The sequence below is a fragment of the Buteo buteo genome, chromosome 24 (assembly GCF_964188355.1).
Source record: "Buteo buteo chromosome 24, bButBut1.hap1.1, whole genome shotgun sequence".
NCBI classification, from domain to species: domain Eukaryota; kingdom Metazoa; phylum Chordata; class Aves; order Accipitriformes; family Accipitridae; genus Buteo; species Buteo buteo.
The window spans coordinates 21,699,232-21,720,981 of NC_134194.1; the positions used below are offsets into that span (position 1 = coordinate 21,699,232).

General features: G+C 41.4%; 1 protein-coding gene across 3 annotated transcripts in view; it reads left to right on the plus strand.

The window, feature by feature from the left end:
• The window catches only part of UBE2D2 (ubiquitin conjugating enzyme E2 D2), a 31,462-nt gene that overhangs the window by 3,743 nt on the left and 5,969 nt on the right, over positions 1–21,750 (plus strand). For all 3 annotated transcript variants that reach the window (XM_075056805.1, XM_075056804.1, XM_075056806.1), the window contains exons 2-5: positions 7,423–7,486; positions 12,231–12,262; positions 12,354–12,431; positions 12,520–12,625. In XM_075056805.1, coding sequence (XP_074912906.1) covers positions 7,423–7,486; positions 12,231–12,262; positions 12,354–12,431; positions 12,520–12,625 — 280 coding nt within the window. The remainder of the gene's footprint in view (positions 1–7,422; positions 7,487–12,230; positions 12,263–12,353; positions 12,432–12,519; positions 12,626–21,750) is intronic.

Consider the following 21,750-nt stretch of genomic DNA (forward strand, 5'->3'; position numbering starts at 1 on the left):
TTAGGTGCTTACTGGCTTGCAGGTCTAGAACTTGGAACTCTTTTTTTTTTTCTTGTGAGAAATGTTTGGGATGTAAGCAGTGATGCTAGCCAGAGTCCGTGTGAAGTGTGGTGATAACAAGTATAACAACTTCATCATTCCTTTTATATATATAATGATGATCTATTTTATCGTGGGTATATTTTATAAGAAATGCAATGTGGAGATATCTGGGGTAGGATGGGAGTGATACTGGAGGACCATAATGAATTGCTTCCATTTTAATGTTTAAGCCAAAGCACTTTGGATTCAGCTGCATCCCTATCTGTGTTGCTTATCTTGAAGAAATGTGTTACCTATAACTGAGTAACTAGGGCACTGTTTGGGTTTGGAGTTCTTTGAAGGGGAGAGCAAGTAAAAGGTTAGTTCATTGTCTTTTATGGGTTCACCCATATGAACTGCTTGATGGACCCTACAGTGAGGGGAAAGGGGAAATCAGAAGCTGTGCTTCAGTCCTGCTGAAGTAAAACATTTTCTTACAGCAGAGGAATGGTGGGTTATTACTGCTTATAATGTAGAGGCCCCCAAAACAGGTAATGCTTTGCAGAACTAAACTGTATATTCCATAGTGATGTCCCTGTTCAGCTGCAGAAGACAATGGGCTTGCCTGCAGTCCAGAGCTGCTTGACCTCCCAAGATGTTTCAGTATCTCTTCTGCTGAAATGAACACTACCTGTGGATGGGGTGCGTTAGATTAATTGGCTAGTTGAACAATGTTACTGTTCACTGAGTTGTACCTGTGCTACCTGTGCTGAGCAAACTTTGTGTTATTTCTGCGCTACCAGTTCTGCTACAGCAGCCAGTGGGAACAACTTGTTTCTTCCGTTACGGCCTCTTGCTGCGTTCGTGGAGCTGCCAGCGCAGCCCATCTGTGTTAAATATCTGGTGTGTTGCTAGTACAAAGAATACTGGTTAAGCTTCTGTTAGTTAACTAGGCATTTTGATACTACACCAGGAGGAAGTTATACATTGCTTTGGTTTTCTTGCTGTTCAGGCTTTAAAAAAAAAAAAGAAGTGTGACAGTTACATTGGAGCTTGTTTATAACCTGTACCTTGGTTATTCCTGTATTTCATGCAGTTTGACTCTTCTCATGCTACTCAATTAACTGCTTGCCTTCTAACTTTGACTTCTTACAAGACTCTGCAAAAGTCAGTGGATCTGAGCCATTTCAAACATTGAAAAAGCAGATTCTGTCAAAGGGAAAGGATTAAAATCTTTCTGAAGATTAAAGTGCTTCTGTTAATAGGGGTAGTAGCCTTAGAATGGCAGATAGATACTCTGGAATCACAAAAGTCCTGGAGACCAGGAGAGCACCTATGGGTGCTGTAGGGAGTTGGTGATCTGGCCTTGGTGTGTGTGTGTGAGCACAACCTTGTACAGAGGGACTGCTTGGCAAGTAGAGAGCAGAGCTGAGTGAAATGCGTGGTGGATGTAGGCTCTTACACCTCACCCTACACAGTACCTCCAGCGACCAGTAAAGGTAGAACCTTCCTGGCCCAAGGAATGTGCAGCAGGTTCTTGCCCAAACTAACATCTGCATCGGACCTCTGCAGGTAGCTGGCAGCTGCTTGTCTGCACTGTGGTCCTGCTGCTGAGGTAAGGCAGAGTGCTGTCGAGTTGACTTGGGAGCCCTGATTCCATAGTGCTTGGCGGTGCTCTCTTGAAAGCTTCTAACAATTCATGGCTAAGTGGCTGAAAGTTCCTTTTTGGTTAGATGAATCACAATTTTGTAACATAGCCCTAGACTGCCTGTCACAGAAGGATGCAGGGGCTTCAGGCATATAAGCTTGCTAAAGTTGGGTTAAAAGCTTGTTTCACAGCAGCAACCTGAAGCAAAAATCAGGCTTATAATCAAGCTAATGATGTGGTCTCTGAGTAAATTACAGTTTGAAAACAGCTCAAACTGTAGTAGGAAGGAAAGACCATGGAGTCCAAGCTAAAAGGACTTTGTACAATCTTTGACTGTTTGGAGGCATACATCTAGTGTGTTGGAGTGTATTTGGGGAACCCTGCTGTGTACTAAGGTTTATTAAAATTGCTGGAATTGACTGCTAAAGGATGCTGGCTTTTTATTCGCTTAATTGGCGGCTTGATGTTGCTGGTTATGTTGGTTATTCTTGCTAAAGTCTGTATTGGCATTAACTTAATCCTTAAAACTGATCTTCTGGCCAGGACAGTTTCTACCAGGAACATGTTAGGCTGTGGAGGGAATTATTGTCTAGAGGAATAAATTTGAACTGCTCTAACAAAGGTCTTTGGAGTTTACAATTAAAACTAATTGTAACTTGAAACATGTGCAGGGTTAAACTTTAAGGTAAGACTTAAAGCACTTGTGTTTGATAGTGCTTTAAAAACTTATTGTGCAGTTCATGAACTCCTTGATCAAGATGCATTTTAAGTGCAGTGTACTAGCTGCTGGGAGGTAGACTAACGGGAGGAGGGTAGCATGGGTCTGAGTGGGACTTGTGGCACTTGTGGCACTGGCTTTCCTGTGTGCCCTGAGGCCCCCCTGGCAGCTAATGCCTTTCATGACTTGGGAAGCGGAGCTAGGGGATCTGTGGCATCAGTGCACTCCATTCTTCCTTAAAATGCTTTCCTGGAACCCCTGAGTAGGGAGGTGTTTGTTTTGCTGGGAACTTGGGAACACAATTAAATCTGCTTTTGGAGCCTAAATGTCAGTTTCTTGTGTGAGTTCTGTAGCTTTTAGGATACCTAGTTCATGGATGTAATGGTAGTAGTTTCATTCAACTTGGCCTTTGGGCAAGACACCTTGAACCTTGCTTTGCTTTGTGCCATGCTTCCACATCCTCATTTTTGCTGAGCAACTAATTAATACTTTTAACTGTAAGATGGGTCAAGTTAATGGTATGATCTGCAGCAGTTGGCCCAACCCCAGGGTTGTTTTGCTGTAGGGGAGATGGCAGAAAGTTCTGTAAGTGGGCTTTCCAGCTAGAAGGCAATTCATGGTGAGGTAGCCTCCTGGGAGCTGAGTAACTACAACGGAAATTTCCTCTAAAGGCAGCTTGAGTTTTCGCTTTTAAGTTCCTAAAGCAAAACCTTCTGCATGTGCTTAAGGATCAGAAACTGTCTCAAATGGATTACCAGCTACGGCTTTCTTCAGGTTTTGGTTTAAAATCAGCATTGTCAAGATCAGACTTGGTCATTGACCAGCAAGCGTTCCCAGATCACAGGGAAATACAGCAGGCCTTGCAGCTTAGGATCTGATATATGCAGTAATGGCTGGTTTGTAGATGATACCAAACTGTAATTGAATCCTCCATGTATTATGAGTTCCAGTTTTATGTGAACTCCAGAGTCATTTGTTCTGAGTTACAAACCAGCTGGTTCTCAAGAGTCTCCCTCAGCAACATCTGGAAGCAAAGACCTTGCTAGGTTTGGTGTTGTGCTAGCAGTACTTTGGAAACAGCACAGGAGCCTTCAAAAGGCAAAGTAACCTCTCAGACAGATGCAAAAGCTTGGTACTGTGCTGCAGCAGTGGATGCTCCTCTCCATTTGTACCTGGATAAATGCAGCTGTATGTAGCTACCATTCCTGTTTTTAAACTTGGCCTTGCAGGTCTGACAAGCGAGTAGTGGAGTCTTTCTAGCATGCTGGCAGCTTGAGGAGAATGATGTGTTAAAGTGATCATCTGTGCCCTGCTGGGAAATCTGGTAATGCGTTACCCTCTCTGGTGTGCAAAGGTAACTGGTAGTCTGCTGCAGCTAAGTAACTGTGCTCCAGAGGTGTCTTGTGGAGTTTCAGCTTCCTCACTGTTATGCAAGCTGTTGTTCTACAAAAGGTGGGAGGTTTTGTATCTCAGGGTGTCCTGGTTTTGGCTGGGATAGAGTTAATTTTCTTCCTAGTAGCTGGTATAGTGCTGTGTTTCGGATTTAGGATGAGAAGAATGTGGGTAATACACTGATGTTTTAGTTGTTGCTGAGCAGTGCTTACACTAACTCAAGGACTTCTCAGCTTCCCGTGCTGTCCTGCCAGTGAGGACGCTGGGTGTGTGTAAGAAGCTGGGGGGACAGCTGACCCCAACTGGCCGAGGGGATATTCCATACCATATGATGTCATGCTGACCAATAAAAAAACCTGGGGGGAGTTAGCTGGGGGATGGCAGCCCACTGCTTGGGGACTGGCTGGGCATTGGTCAGTGGGTGGTGAGCAATCACATTGTGCAGCACTTGTTTTGTATATTCTCTTATTATTTTCCCTTCCTTTTCTGTCCTCTTAAACTGTTTTTATCTCAACCTGCAAGTTTTACCTTTTTTCTGATTCTTTCCCCCACCCACTGTGGGGGAGTGAGCGAATGTTTGTATGGTGTTTAGCTGTCTGCTGGGTTAAGCCACAACACTGGGGCTTGAATTGAGAGTTGTTGCTAAACTTTTCCAAGCACAAGGAGCTTATGCATTGCTTTTTACATGGGCGTTTTAATCTGTGATGTTTCAATCTGAATTTATAGAGTAGAACCTGAAATGCTGCCCTAGGTGAGAGCTGCATCACTGAGACAAGTGGTATGAGTGTTGTAAGTCAGCTCTTTCCAGTGAGATACTATATACGGCTTCAGAAAACCAAAGTATTCCTGCTAGGTGGAACTGAAGATTGAAGAGAAAGGAATAGTATTTTGATGAGAAACAGGGCTGCTACTAACTGAACTTCATTGTTACCTCTGCATCTGTTGTGAGACTTAACCTCATGGTATCACTGAAGGTGTGTTGTTCCACACAGTTTGAAGCGGCACTTTTGAGCAGTGGGATGTAGGGTGAATGTTGGGGCAGCTTTGGAGCTGTGTATTCTACTAGGTGGTAGAATATGTTGTCAAGCTGCAGCCTGTGTTTGTAACTCTTTCCCCTTTATAGTAGGGAAGGTGCATGCTGGGTTCTTAAATATAATCCATAGTAGGTTGTGATATTACATGGAGAATGTGGATTCTTACAATTGTACTCCTTCTGAGTCTAGTGTTGTTGCATTGTATTTATGCATAAAACAGGAGTGAAGGGGATGAGAAAGTGGTAAGGAAGAGAGGTTTAGATGTAGGGTTTTTTTTGGTAATAGATGTGTTTGGGGTTTTGAGTACTGTAGCATTAAATTGTCTTTTTCAGAAGATTAGGGTCCAATAGTATTTGGAAGTGGACTGTACTCTATTCACCTTTAGAAAGAGTAGTGTATTCCTGAGTTTTCATGCCTGTACTTCTGAATTTGTGCATGTGAAGACTGACTTCATTCTTTGTAGCTGTGACTAAACTGACCACGAAGAAGGTGTGAGGTCCTTCAGGTGCTGGTGAAGTTGTGTGTAAGTGGCTGCATGTTCCTTTGCACTGATTGCACAAGGTGTTTCTTGGCTTACTGATGCTAAAGCAGAGCACAGTGCAGTCTGCTACTCTATTTTTCAGACTTTATAGTACATGCACTTCTCTATGGTGGAGCAGTATTCTTTTGTTGCTCGGGATGATACTCAACATATTTAAAGTTCTGGAGTTAAAGCAGAGACGTATACAGCAGGTGGTGTGAAGTGTGTTGGTGGGGAGGGAGAATGCATTACTGATCTTAATTCTAACTGATACTTGCAACCAGGAGGTAAGGAGGGAGACCTCAGTTGGGCGAAGTTAGCTACTCCGAACTGACATGCATAACTGACAAAACTGAAGGGCTTTCCTCCTTTAGAGGATATCTGGAGATGCTCCCCACCTTCAGGAGGGGGTAGGCTCTTCAGCAGGTGATGCATGCGTAATATCTGCACCTGTCCAAGTCCATGCTGAACCATGAAGTGTGGGAGCAAGGTCTGTATGGGTCAGCACTCTTAAGAAGTTCAGTAGGAGGACTAGAAAAGCGTCAGTAGTCTGGTGTCAAGTCAGAAGCTTTCAGCTGGGCTCTTGAGAAGTTGGGAGCTGCTGAGAGCAAAACCAAACTTATGTGTGCAAAAAAGTAGTCAGGGTATATGAAGGTTTGTATCTCCACTGCAAGACTTCTGGGGGACTGCATGCTGAGGGGAAAATCCTGAGATTAACCTGTTTGGTGTAAGGCAGGGTTCTTGTGTTGCAACAGAAGAGAAGAGGGTTTGGTTAGTGGTGGCCTCCCAGTTAGTTCATGGGAAGTAGAAGCTGGAAAATCCCAGAGATCATCTATTCAAGAGCTTAAATACTGCCTGTAAATAACAAAAGGCCATTAAGTGGCAAGCTTTTTCCATTCCTGCAATCAGCTTGTCTTGATCATTGTCCTTAAATGTTTTGTCTATCAAAAGCTTCAGATAAGCCTGGTATCTGAGATTCCTGTTGCTGGTAACCCTTGCAGGCTGTGACGTGAAAAGCTGAATGCACGATGGGCCAACGGCAGCATTGGAGTGTTCCCTGAATGCTGGATTTAGTTGTCCTCATAATGGTTGTCTGGTGTTTACGTTTAGCTTTCTAGACTGAGCTAGCACAGAAAAAAGTTAATATGTTTGGGCCCATCATGCAAAGCAGGTCAGTGGCTGAGCCAGAAATAGAGCAGGCAAAGTTTGACTTTGAAGTTTTACTCTATTTGCACTTCCCACTAAATGTCCACTTCCTGAGCAAATTGGTAATTCTGGTGACAATGTGTGGACTATCTTTCTGATCTGGGCTAAAACTTTGCTTCGAATGGAAACTTGGTATAGTTAGAAGTGTTCTGAATTACTCAACCTGTTCAGCCAGAGCAATTGAGACTCATAATAGGATTTCTTCAGAGGAAAATTTGACTGACACAGCTGCTTGAAAAGTGAGGATTTCCATTCACAGGCTAGCAGTTCTATAGGTACAGAAGGCCTTGCATTTTATTCCATTTAACCACCTATATTCACTGATGCATACATTTGGAGACAAAACAACCATAGGTTATTGAAGTCTTGTATACTGCAAAAAGGATACTGCAGGCTTGAGATTATAAACTAGATTACTATTGGTGGAGCAGCCTGCGAGCTGTTGCAATACAGGGGATAAAATAAGACTGATACTGAGAGTCATTAGATTGAGGCCATCTTGTCTCTCTGTGACCTGGAGATAGTGGAATATGTAATACCTTGGTACTGCTTGGGATCTCTTTAAGTTCTATTATCAGTGAAGGTGAAGTTGGTAGACCCTATGACTTGATGAGTATTGCTGTGACTTAATACAGTGTAGAAACCTAGAGAGGTGACTGATGCATATGCCAAATGTGTTACCTGGATTTAAGATGCAACTTTGCTTTCTGGGGTCCTGAGTATTAGTTTTGTGGTGTTGCCATTCTTGTGGTTTCAGGAAACTCACTAGTGTGAGCATTATGTTCATGAGCAAGAATGGTAGCCAGAGTGCCCCTAACAGCTTTTTAAGCAATAACATGATTAGTTTTGAAATTAAATGAAATAAACTGTTCCTGTTTTTTAGGAGTTGAATGATCTGGCACGTGATCCTCCAGCACAGTGTTCAGCAGGGCCTGTTGGTGATGACAGTAAGTATGATACTATTGGCAAACACCTGCAGTCTCGTAACTTTTTTCCTTTTTCTTCTGAAGTGAAATATCCAGTTCCTTAGCAAGGAGAACCCTTCTGTTTCTTTTGATTAGAGTACTAGATACTACTTCATGTACTAATCTTAAATTTGTTGCTCTTCTGTATCTCCTAATACCTTCCTTGTATATCATGGGAGACCTGTGTTATTCCCATTTTATTGATAGGGCAACTCTGTACACTGAGGACATCTTGAGTTACATCTTTTGAATTAACTGTTCTGGCATTCTCATAGGGCATGAAGTTCATAAACTTGAGTAGCTCTGTGGTCAAACCAGCAAGCAGCTTTCTGAACTTCTTTGACGTATAAACTGTATGTGGTGTAGTCACATGGTCCTGTAGAAGTAAAACAATCTACTCCAAATACTAGGTGTTAGTACGGCAAGGTCAAGGTTAACTATATTTTACACAGGAGTTAGTTAACACTAACATTTTTTTTAGAGAGTTACAGGTAGTCCTTGAGGCTGAGAGGTTAAAATGTGAACAGAAGGAAAATGAGTTGGTAAATTAAAGCTTGAATAATGAAGTAATGCTAGATTTTTTTAAAAAGTTTAATAGTTAATGTGGTCAAATGAGTTACAGGAACACTGGAAACATTGCTTGTTCTTTAATCTGGTTTGTGCTAGTGTATTATAGAGCACACCAGAGTATAAGAACTGACAAACAGGTTTGGCTCTTAATCTTTAGGCAGGATTTCACTCAGTTTGGAATACTACTTGTGGCTTTCTCAATAAGCAAAATCAGAATGTCTAAATCCTGCTGTTGTGACTAACTTGTCACTTGATATGGACATAGCTGCTTAGTATGAGACAGGAAGTGCAGGTGGAGCATCTTTAAATCACACAGTACTGTTATTTTTGAACACTGTACTCAAATCAGTTGGCCCTGCCAGGTTCAATATAAGGGATAGCCTAGGACAGTCTTTTTTTGACCTACACATCAGCTGGTCGTCTTTCCTGTGTTGTTCACCTGGTGTGTCATTTGGAGTTGTTACTGTGTCCTCCTGAAGCTCCACGAGCTGTGTTGAAGCAGACAAAAAGCAGTCTTTAAAGTCCTACCTTGATTTTTTTGTCTAATATCATTTTATGGTAAGATCTACTGTCACCTTGTGTGTGTATTTTTGCTTAGGGAGGAGGGCAAGATACATTGTGTGACTTGACTTAATGGTGTTTATATGGATGCTTCTTTATCTAAGTTGTAGGTAGTGTTCCCCAGTCTGCTTTGATTAGCTATGAATAAGGCAACTTAATTGTTGCCCTGTACTTTGTGGTGGTTTTCTGAGAGGCCTTTAAACTGCAGTGGTTTTACAAGCTGTACAGTATTCTCCATATTAACTAGGATCTTACACTTTCTGGTGAACTACTTTTTTTTTTTTTTTTTATAGCAGCCTTAAACTCTTGGTTATAGCTTAGGTGAGCAAGAGCAGTAGGATGTTTGCAATGAGACAAGAACACTTGCAAATTCACCTTTTGCTTTATAACTTTACCACGGGCCCTGATGTAAATTCAGGTACTTGCATTATGCATTAAATGCCTTGGCTTAATGCATAAAATGCCTGAGATGAGGGAATGTGTTTATTCTTTCTTGTAGCAGCTCTGTAGAAAAGGCTACATGAGAACGTGTGGAAGCTTTGACTGGGATGCCTGTTAAACAGCATGCATTGAACTTGCTGTGCAACCTGGTGTCTCTGACAAGTGTGCTGTTCAGCGAAGCATCCAAGCTCATGAGAGTAGGGGATATTTAAGTAGGGAAACCCTCCATCTATGTGCCAAGAGCTCTAAGCTTAGGTATCCTTTCTAGAAGGAAAAAATTAGCTGCCAAGATCTTTCTGAATCATTTCTGACCTGTTCAGAAGTGGTGAAGTGTATAGAAACTTACACATTCCTACAGAAATCTAGGACTAGACTAAAAAAAGCACTTGAAATCTGAGAATGAAAATACTGAAATTAGTGGACATGTTACTGTTCAGCAATGCTTTCAAACAAGTGAAAGCTGTGTTTGGTTTTGAGGGTTTTTAGCAGTAGTGTCAAGCTTCTAGTTATTCACAACTTATTTCTGCTTTCAAAATAGTATTTCAAAGAAGCTTGTAGTTTCATGGAAGAGAAATTACTAAGATGTAGAGCAAGTCTGAGGCTTTTCTTCCATTAAATTAAGAAATGGGATTTGTGACATGATAAACTACTTCATAGTTTCCAAAGACTATCAAAGGTGATAGAGATTGCCTGGTGGAGGAGGTGGTAACATAAGTTGGTGAATGCTTATAATGGAAAGTTACTACTGAATGCAGAAAGCTTTAAAGTAATATTTGATTGTTCTCCTTGTGCCACCTTTCTGAAAGACCTCTAATGAAAGACTTTCACTATTGAGACCAACACTTGGGGTGTATGTAAGTGGATAGCAGTGGCAGCAACAGAAAGGTGCCTTCTCTGAGATGCCTCTAGGTCTGCCTCAATTGCCTTGTCAGAATGACATGTCTCGGAGATCAGGACATGCTGTGCTTGCAGAGTGGTATCCTGTGGCTAGTCCAGCCAATGTAAACTGTCCCCAGTTAGAAGCTTCTCATCCCTGTAGTTCATAAACTTTGGGAAGTGAAGAGCTGTTTTTGCCTTGTTAACTGTAGGGACAGGATTTTCTTTCTCTTGGTAATGTAGTTTTAGCCCTCTTCCACCACCTCTGGCCTTTGTTTTGGGAATATGCTTGGGACTGAATTACACTAGTAACTTCCAGGGTGCTATGCAGTGGCTTAGTTCACTTTCAAACATGTACCTGTGCTTAGTTACTGAAAGTCAGCAAGCCCTTTACTTTGTAAGTAACTTTTTGAATGGCTGACTTCAAAGTAAAGAATCAGTTGAAATAAGCTCTGCATGACAAATCCATCTTTTAGTTCATCAAACTTGTCCCAAGTGTTGTGAGACTCTAAAGCTTAGGTTAAACAAGCACTTTCCTTGAGTCTGGGGTGGGAATTGGGGGAAGGGGTGGGAACCCAACCCAACCAAACCACCCTTCTAGCTTGTACTGTGAAAGCGTTTTTCTTTCTGGTTTCTTGTTGGGTATAAGACAATAGTTTGTTACATCAGCTTCTGTTTTCAGTGTGCAGAGGTACACAGGTTAAGGTCCAGTGCTGTCTGTGTATTCAGTGCAGTCATAGTGAATCTTATCAGCATCTCCTGATGCCTGTTAAATTCCTGGTGGTTTTTCTGTGATTAGCCACAATCTTCACTGCTGGGTTTCTGCTGCCCCTTTGTCTTCTTGTTCTGGGTTTCTTGTTCTGGGTTTCTCGGTGTCCTGCTACAGGCAATATGGACTTCCTGTGAAGCTGTCTGAACCCTTTTAAAATGGGTGAACACTACATATGAACATGTGAACCACTGTCTTGATTTCCTGACTCTGCATTGAATGTAGAGTTTCTCAAAAGGCTAGTTGGTGTTACCAGCTGCAATACCCTTTGTAACAAACCTGCTGCTCTAACCAAACACTCCTCTCCCCTTGCCTTGGCAGGGCTGTTCCCACTCTTCTTTTTTTTTACCTTGTATGAGATCATTCCCAGCTGTAATACCTGTACCACATGTTCTAAACTAGCATGAGCAGTTTTTAATTACAAGTAGTGCCACTCTGGGCCAAAATTACTTTTGGCCCAGGTAGTCTTGAAAGCTGTAGACACCAGTTGCAAGTCAAGTACACAGCTGCAGGTGGTTTCAACTTCTGTGGCTTGAAGACTTACCTTGCAACAACTGGAGTCTTCTGTACTGCTCCCCAGTTCTGAAGATGAGATGTAGCTGACATCCATGCAGAGGGAAACTTCCCCTGGTACTGTTTCACAAATAATGTTTTAGGCTGGTGGTTTTTGCACAGGCTAGCATTAGAGCCTTTGGAGAATGCAGGAACCCCAAGAACTTCCTAACATGTCTCATACAGATTAACAGCTTTGATTGTTTTCCTTATGTTCTGCAGCATAAAGATGTTCTTAATGAATCTTCTGTATTACCAGATTAAGATGTTCTCTTGGGCAGATGCATACAAGTGAGATTTAATTTTTGTCCATTTAACCTAAAGTGTGTACTAGCACATCCTGGTCCTAAGTATTGAACAGACTGTCATTCTAGCATTCTCTTAAGACTTGTATTGTCATTCAAGCAGCAGAAAGCATCTTGAGACCTCTGTGGAGACTAAGCTTAAACATTCAGTCAAGATACCACTGGCTTAGGTTACCTCTTTACGTATGGTACGTACAAAGCTTAGGCTTACTCTCCATTTGACTAAGGAGCTGTGTAGGGGAGATCCTACCTAAGAAAAGCATGAGTTCATACTGTACTTTTGCTGTAGCTTGCTCTAAGAGGGCAGTCATTGGAAACGGGGCTTTGATTCAGGTGCATCATTAGAAACTACAAAGTTGAACTCACAAATTTGTTGGGTCTGAAAAGTTGACTATAACTGTCTGGATTTTTCTTGTAATGGGATTTTTTGCAGGGCATGTGTGTGGTACCACAACAATGCCAAAGTGTGGACCAAGTGAATGTGGAGTGTCGAGTACTTCGCTCTGTCTCTGTTTAATTCTTTGGCTTGCTTCCCTGCAGCCTTTAAGAAAGCTTTGTTTTTAAAATAGACTTTTCTGTGCTGCTTTGTTTGGAAGAAAGTAGTTCATTACTTGAGCTTCTCCAAACTGAAGTAAATCTTTCTCTTTTTCAGTGTTCCATTGGCAAGCTACAATAATGGGACCAGTAAGTATGAGAGAGTTGATGTTCATAGCTTTTCATGACTAGTCATCTTGTAATAACTCCTCAAACTGCAATGATTCTTTTTCATTAACAGAATGACAGTCCCTATCAAGGTGGAGTATTTTTCTTGACAATTCACTTCCCAACAGATTATCCCTTCAAACCACCTAAGGTGAGTGGCTTGTACCATAAATCTATTCATTACTGTGTGGTGTAATGTGTATTTCTGAGCCTACACTGAAATTTTCCTTCTTCTGCAGGTTGCATTTACAACAAGAATCTATCATCCAAATATTAACAGTAATGGCAGCATTTGTCTTGATATTCTACGATCACAGTGGTCCCCAGCACTAACTATTTCAAAAGGTACCTCTAATGCTCATTTAATTTTACTCTGCTGAAATGAATTACTGATTTGGATTTAGAATGTAAAAACTGCTACGTTCCTGCTGTCAACCATTTCTCTGGTCACTACTTCAGTTTTGTGACTCTACATCTAGCTTACAGCCAATTCATGAGTGTAGGGTGCTCTGGACATCCAATTTCCCTGTGACCATAGGGAGACTGTTCAACTTTGCCAGTGGATCAGATAAGTCTTACTACACTAAGTACGTAGTCTTGCCACCTCAACTCAGAGTCCGAACACTTTAACTAAAAAAAAAAATAAAAATAAAAATTAAACAAATTAAACTTAGTATATGACAATGGAAGACTTCAATGCTCAAGATGCACACCAAGTAAAATACATAGGGGAATAGCTGTGGCTTTTAAAAAACAGTAAAGCTGCTTTGATTCTTTGTCCTCTTAAAAAAAAAAAAAAGTCCCTTTTTCAAGGGAACATCAGAACTCCATGTTGGTAATTTTTTAACAAAACTTTCAATGATATGGACTATTAAAACATGTTTCAAAACTTAACTAGCTTGCACTATCTTAATGTTTTGGGGTTTTTTTAGCTAAAACAATCTTGGTCCCTGTGAACTGTGTTAGCTTGTGGGGCCCTGGAATATATCCTTTGCCTGGTAAAACAGTATTGATGTTTAATGTAAATAGGAGGCTTTAAACACCTTGAAGACCCAGGCTTGAATTTTATTGATTTTTGTGGCTATTGGAACTGTAGATCTACAGTTTGTAGGTCTAGCCATGGCTGTTGAGGAATATTTGTGGTTTTCTTCTGTGCATGGATCATGTCTTGACCATTCTGTTTTGTAGCTTCACCCTGTCTTTGTAATTAAATGCTGCAGTTATCACATTTAATTACAGCATCCTTCACATCATGTCCCAGCTGTATGAGGCTATCCTGTTGCCTGTAATTCTTTTCTCCAGCTGTGATGTTGTGATGTTCCCAGACACTTTTTGGTTCAGACAGATCAGTCCTGGTACCCTGATGTCCCTTGGACATCAGAACTGTCTCCCTTTTATTGAACTCAACAAAAGTTCCTGCCACCTCTGTCCAGCTAAAGGCTTCTGCATTTGTAGAAACAGCTGGAAAGGCAAAACAGTATCTTGACTTGTCTCTTGACAGAAATGAATTTCCTAGTGTACGAAGCTGAAAGTCCTCACTGTGAGTTGAAAGAACTGAAGAAATGGCGTTGGTAAAGGGAAAATGATTGTCAGGTTGACGCAGCTTTCCTTACAAATGCTTTCAGTCAAGTACTGGCTACTGTTAGAAGCACTAAGTTAGTACTATGTGCTGCTGTCTGTTATGTTTTGATTAAATTGCTGTATAACTGGTTAGAATACTATAGTTGAAGAATATGTAATGTGGCATGGTATCTTTCGTTCGTTTTAGAGAGTCTGAAATAACTGTATAGGCAGTGGGGTGATAGTATGTTTGGAAATACTGGAAGGTAGACTGGAATTAGGACAGTTGGAAAAAGATGGGGCAAGAATTTAAGAAGCTAGTTAAGGGCATCAGTGCGCTGCCTATTAATGGCTGTCTGCTTTAATCACTCACAAAATATATTGTAACGTTAATTTTGCAACCCAAATACAGTTGCAGTATGCTCTTAACATCTCCATCTCCTTCTGTTTTCTGCCTTGAACTCCTTTTTCTTACCCTCTTCAAACTGCATCATTGTGACTTAGCTAGAGTAAGCCATGGTAGCAGTGTGGTCATTCTGTGCTACTTAGCCCATCTATTGCCCCATCTTCCTCTTAAAGTATGCTCCTTGAGATTAGGTGTCTTTATATTGCTGATCACTTTTCACTCATTGCAGAAGAGTTCATATGAATGCACAAACTCTCCTGCATATAGCACAAAACACGTCCAGATCTAACCTGTGAGAAAACAATCTTGTCTGAGTTCCTTTGGTGCTCATTTCATGAAGGAATTGAAGGCAGCAAAAAAATTCTTACAGGTGACTTCATAGAAATTCAGAATATTTCCCTCAGAAGTAACAGGGATATTTTGTCAGAAAACAGATCTCAACGTAAGTGAGAGCTGATACTTAGAAGAAGCATTCCCATCTTGAACAGCTATAAATTCCACAAAGGCAACTTGAATCTTTTTAGGATGGAAATCTTGTTTTCAGTCTGGTTAGAAGTGTGTCATTAGAGACTTTGGGGCTATTTCAGCTCTCTAGTAACTCTTTGATTAGCCTTATCAAAGAATAAATGTGTTGCTAGTAGGAAGAGCTGTTGGGTTAGGTAGCTTAAAGTGAATAACAAGTTATTCAGCATGAAGCTTACCTCCCTTCCAGAGCAGCAATTTAGTATTTATTTTATTATTTTAGTAGCGTAGGTTTCTTAGAGTATTTCCTAAGTTGTGCCACCCTTTAAAAGGGGATGCTATTGGGAGCAAACTGTTTGAATTTAAAATCTGTGAGCAGATAACTAGAACACAGCTATAAAAAAAATTATACTTTCCACTGATGGAGAAATTGGGGAAGACTAGAAACAGTCCTTCTAGGAAACAGCTTATCCTACACAGTTTCCTCCTCCTGAGGCATCTGGTAGGCAACATTGTCAGCAACTTGCATGGGCTAGAAGTTATGTTGCAATTAATGTGTAGTACACAAACATGTTTTTCACCCTAACCTGCAAGCAGAAAGGTGAAGGGGTATGCAGTGACTTCTTTTTAATCTACAGTGCCACTTCTTGGTGGAAAGACTGTGGAAAAATAACATCAATGCTACTTAGTCATCCCAGTTCAGTGGTAAAGGTAGGGGTCATGTCGTCTTGTGCTCTGGAGGATGGTAGGCTGACTTGGGAGTCTGCCGCTGCCCTCTTTGCTACGTAAGATAGCGAAGGCCTGAGTGTGGGGGCTATTGGAGCAGTTTTGTTTCCACTGAATAAATAAGGAAGTTTCTCTCCCTCTGTAAGCAACTTGATAAAGTGATCTTGGCTACAATAGTAGAGGTGACTAGTATCTTGGGTTTTTGCTCTGTCTTTCTAAATGTTTGTCCCTCCTGGACCTGTTAAAACAGGTTCTGAAGAATTGGGAGAACAACACTGAGTGTCTCAGTAGAATAGCCAACTTGCTTATATTAGTAATTCTGAAGTAAGTATTCCTTAAAGGATACATATTGTAAAATAAATCATCTCAAAATACAGTCTTAAACACACCTTGGTGGTTAATAGAAACTCGAAAGCTTAAACAGAATGTGTAGGCTTAAATTTAAAATGTCATCTCAAAGTCTGCATAAATAAGAATCCCTGTTGCCTTAAACAGGAGAATGACTTGTTTTAACATGATGATAAATATTCTCAGTCACTTTGGAAAATCCCACTTTCTCTTGAATTTAGCAAGTGGATGTGCAAGAGTTAATACTAAACTGAAGTACTTCAGTAAAGGTCAGGCTAACTTGCTCTGTCCCATCCCACTTCTCCCCATTGTGTTTTATAACTAATGAACCATGGAGCTTATATTAAGTGTGTTGGAAGACCCTGCCTGGTGAGTGGCAGTGAGTAACTTCAGTCTCATTCATTCAAGAGTTTAGCTCATGCTGTTCAAACTCTTCCATGCCCAGTGCAGTGTGAATTTTCTGTGATTTTGCTCTTACAGGTGTTCCAGAATTGCTTTGCTAAGACTTACTGGGTGGGAATTCCCAAGTACCCAGCAACCTAAATGAACCTGATCTTCACAGTGCAGTTTTCAAAATCATGGAGCTGGTTTCTGATCATCCTCTTGGCTTTTAATTTGCCTGTTGTAATGCTTACCCAGATAACTGGTGGACAGGTGTGACTTTGTCACATAGCATGGATCAGTCTCTCCATTTGTGCTGAGTTAGGGTTCTAAGGGAAACTGTCATTCTTGCATTTCAGCTCTCTTGTATCTTGCAACTTCAATGTAGTTACTTGCGTAGCTTCCCAGGTGTTGCCCTTGCTGCAAAGAAGGCTGCACTAGGAGGAGTGTTGCTGGCAGGTCAAAAGAGGTGATCCTTTCCCTCTGCTTGGCACTGGTGAGGCTGCACCTGGAGCAGGTGTCCAGTGCTGGGCTCCCCAGAACAAGAAAGGCATGGATGTACTGGAGAGAGTCCAGTGAAGGGTCATGAACGTGATGAAGGGACTGGAGGATCTCCCATTATGAGGATAGGCTGAGGTAGTTGGGACTATTCAGCCTGGAGGAGAGGAGGCTTAGGGGGATCTTATCAATGTATATAAATACTTGAAGGGAGGGTACAGAGATGACAGAGCCAGACCCTTCTCAGTGGTGCCCAGTGGCAGGACAAGAGGTGATGGGCACAAACTGAAACACAGGAGGGTCCCTCTGAACGTCAGGAAACACTTTTTTTTTTTACTTTGAGGATGCTGAGCACTGACACAAGTTGCCTTGGGAGATTGTGGGGTCTCGCACATTGGAGATACTCAAGCCATCTGGACATGGTCATGGGCAACCTGCTCTAGGTGGACCTGCTTGAGCAGGGGGGTTGAACAAGACGATCTTCACAGATGCCTTCCAACCTCAACCAGTCTGTGATAACACTGGGCAAAACTTAACTTTTTTTCTCTTGTCACCAGAAATTGTTGAACTGACTTAGCAGGAATTCAAGTTGCTTGGAAGCAAGAAGTTTAAACTGCTCAGATTTAAAGGTACACTTCCTGTGAGACTAGGTAAGATTGCTGGAAGAGTTTGAAATGGGACTGTGGTTAAGAAATAGGATTTAACTCGAGCAGAGTCCAGAGTTGCTTTACTCAGATGCATCTTGCCCATTCACAGTAAGAGACCAGTCATTTGGTAGTTAGCACTTGAACTTGTTGGACAGTAGTGTTTTCAGTTGTGTTTTAATGTTACAAGCTTAATGTTTGTCAGTGCTGATAAAACTTTGACAACTGTATGCCTCAAAGCTTTCAAGGGTCCAGGGCCTGAAACTCAAAAGTAGTGGTAGTATAGGTGAACATCCCTCCCAGGAGTCAGATTTCTTCCTATTTTTGAGGAGTAGAGGTCTAAGTATTAGTGGACCTTGATGTGGAGGCTTTTGGCTGTCAGACTGATGATTAGCAGAGGAGGAGCCCTAGCTGGTGTGAGAAGCAGGACAGCCAGATAAAGCTTCTGAAATGGAATTAAGAATTCCTCAGCAGCCATGTGTGTCCAAAGCTCAAATTTATGCTAGCAGAGATGTTTTGTAATCCCCAGAGTACCAGGCTGAATTAGATGTGAGCTGGCAAACTTTGTTGCTTTCACATTCAGAAACTTGACTGGATCAAAAAGCACAGCACTGTGGGAGCCTGTGGCCTGGTCTCTAGGAGGATGACAAATTGCTTTCCATAGAAAGAACTTACTGGCATAATATTTGTCATTCACTGGGGGCAGAGCAGGCAGGATGGGCTGCTTCTATTACTGTGAACTCAAGATACTGGCATGGTGTCCAAGAATTGTACTTCCTTGTTTTATCTGACTGCTTCATGTCAGTGCACGAGCTTTTTGATTACATGGTGATCTTGAGACTACTGTGTGACTTCAGCCAGGATGGATAGCTGAGTAAGTATCATCCTGCTATCCTGACAACCTGGCATATGAAGTAACTGTCTCATCACCTTCTTGGTACTTCTAACAAAATTTTTATTGATGCAGTCTCTATGCTTGCTTAGAGATGGGCCTTCCTTTGGTGGGAGAAGACTGGCTTGGGTTCTGCTGAGGCCTTTTGCCCCATGCAGGAGTTGAGCCTACAGGAATAACTTCTTCTATTAAAAGGCAACTTACTATTCCTCTCATTCTACTGATTTAATGATTTGCTCTTTGCCTTTAATAAAAGTGAAGATGGCAGGGGCCTTCAAGGAGAGAGCTAAGGCTTTCGCTCATGATCTGTTTTTGACCTAAGCTGCTTGGTGCCCAAGAAAACCCTTTACTCCTAGGTGAATTCTAAATTGGCTCATCTTTGGAGAGCAGTAACTGCACCAAACTGCTGTTGAATCAGAATGCACCAGTTAAGATGTTTCTTCTGGGTAGCTTATTACCTTAGAAGAATTGATGCTTGGTTTTTATCTCCCTGCTGTGAATCAGCTGGAGACTCTATTGCTCCTCAGTTGCTTTTCCTTATCCTAAAGTGTCCCATAGATGAGTGCTTTACTGGAGCAAGTTTTGTTTGCAATTCCAGCTAGACTTAAATAGTAGTATCTATAGTGCCTAGTACCCCATGTTAAGGGGACAGCTGAAAGTGATGGATATTAGACTCATTCGGGCTTTGCAAACAAAGTGTATGATTTGAGTTTTGCATTTGAAAGATGACTTCTGCATTGAGAAAGTGGAGAAAATAATCAGCTGCTTTTGGCAATCTTTTGGAAGTCGGTGCCTTACCTGTCATGTCTTAGGCTTCTACATGAAAAGCATCTATGCTTCTTGATTAACTGGGATCACTGTCTCAGTACAGGGTGATAGGGCAGAACTGATATTTGCCTTTCTAGTGCTGATATCTAAAGAAACTAGACGGTGTAGCTTTTGGGTCTTATGTCATGCCCTAACAAGGCTTAAACAGTTTTTCAGTGATGACCTGGACTGAGCTTCTGTAGAAATCAGCTTAGCCCAGTTGACTTGGACATGAACACAATGTGTACAAAGGTGTGTTAAACACTGTGCCTCATACACAGCTGCTCCTGGTTCCTAAAGACCACTTTCAGCTGCAACTACATGCTGTGGACATAGGAGGGTGTGTCATAGCTGCATGATGCACTTGGTTATAAAGTCATCCCTGACTTCAAGAGAAACTAATTGCAATGTATAAATTGCTAGGCACCTTTGACTTCCTTCCACTGTTGACACTTTAGGAAAGATGTCTGTCTTCTGGCTGTGGAGCTTACTCCCTCCACCTGGAGCTGGAGTCTTATGGCTTTTAAAAGAGTCTCTTCTCTGAATTCCAGGAGCTTTGACATGCATCTTAGATTTGTATGGGCCAATAGATGCTCCAGCAGACAGATGGGGGTTTAAATTGTTTTCCATAATTGCTCATTTGGCTAGTGCTGAAAGGATCTGTGGAGAGCTGACTTCATGGGTTGTCCTGACTAATGATTGAGCTGTTTCATAGCAGAAGAAACTCAGCCATGGAGTTACATATTGAATTTGCATCTACTTGCACATTGTCTGAGGTGTGGCAAAACCAGGAAGACAAAATTGCTCATCAGAAATGGCAGACTACTCTTCCTGGTGTAAGAGCACAGCACAGAAGGCTGTTGAGAAGATGAGGTGGATCATCCAGTGGTAAACTGTAGCTAAACTTGTTGACAAGCTGTAAATGGCATGATTCTCTGCACAGAGGAGCTGCCTTGAGAAAGATTGTCCTTGAATTTTGGAGTGTTATGTACCCTGTAAAGGGAAGTCTTGCAGTGGAGACTTGGATCAGTTGTTCTGCATTATGCTGGTAGACCTCATTGTGCCTCAAAGAGCACGTTGCTGGGGCATTAATATTAAGTGTTAAGTGATCATTCTGCTTGATGAGACTGCATTTGTATCACTGCTCTATGGGGAAGCTAAGTCTATTACTTTTTTAGAAACACTTCGTTAGCAGTCTTTCTACTTGGTTACTTTGGTTCTCACAGTTCCTTGGTTGTTGTGAAGTACTTGGTCCATGCTAGTCCATAGCATTAGGAAGCCCACTAAAGGATAAGTTGTGTTTGTTGTCTGTAGTAGATAAATGGGGGTCACAGCTGAAGTATTGGAGTTAAGCAGGCTGCATGGTTGGTGAAATAAACCAATTTTTGAATGAAAGGGAGCTTTAAACCAATGATGTTTTAAGTTGCTTAATGTTTTGCTACAGACTGGACTGCTCTGACAGAGTAAAGAGATGAGAAATAACTCTGTACTTGAACCCCTTGAATCAATGGGAAGTAAAATTTATCTATTTCGCTATTACTGACAAAAATCCGTACTTAAATTCTGAAGAGTGCACACTTATACTACTGTATCTCTTTCAGTGAAAGACTTGAGAAGGCATGCTGTCAAACTGATACCACTAGAGCAGCTTTGCCTGTGGTCATGCAGGATGAATAGGACAAGGTGTAAAACAAGTCACTTACTGTCTTGTGTAATTATTCAGCCTGGTTCTGTGGTTACAAAACTTGACTTTTGTGGATTATTTTCTAATCGTCTTCTGCTAATGTTGTAGTCGTTTGACTAGTAAATGTGAAGGCTTTGCTATGAAGTTCATTGCAATAATACTTGATTGCAGAAGGTGGTCTGGTGATTCTCTATTCCACAGTGTTGGTTTAATTAGTTACTCTGGTGCTTCAAAGAACTCCTATACACAACTGACATTTTTAAGGATTACCTCCTCTTTCCTTTTGCATTTGGCTCCTTAAACTTTGTGAGAAGGTACCTTTTTCCAAGGGGTTTTTCCTAGCGGTCTGGAGGCTTCTTATGTTGTTTGGTCTAAAATGTGTGTATATGCAGTGTTCTGGTAGAAAAACTTGAGAGAAACGTCCTGAGTTTATTTGGACAAATAGCTGGGTTCAGCAGGCTATTAAAATTAAACCAGTTTAGATAATGCAGTTAAAGATGTTTTTCTTGTTGAGGCTATAGAGATAAAAAGGGAAAGATGTGAAGCTACCAGCAAGAGCAAGCATAATGGAGAATAGTTTTGATTAATGAAGGCTTACAAAAATAAAACAAAGCAGCTGAATGTGGCAGTGCAGCTTGAAGCCAAATAATTGTGTCCATTTTTATTCCATGTTTTTGGAGTGATGCTTCCTATAAAATAAGTGAACTGCTGAGGAATGAAATCTAGAAATGTTTTTTGAAGTGACTAGATTGAAAGAATTTATTGCGGGAAGCATTTAGCTACTGACTGACTTCTAACAAGCCACAGCCCATTTTAGAAAAGAGTATTAGCAGTGTGGGATTTTTTTTTTAATGGCCAGCAAGTAGCTATGGTACACTTGTAAACCAAGAACTAAAACTCCTAGACTGGGATGGGATAACTCTGCCTTTCCTTTCAGCAAAGGAGGTGCTGTTCAAGGCAGAGTTGCATCTTGCCAGACAAAACTGACTAGTGGGGCAACATCAGCCTGTTGGACTGCTGTTGCTCTGGAGGTCACAAAGCAACACCCTGGTTATCCTGGTG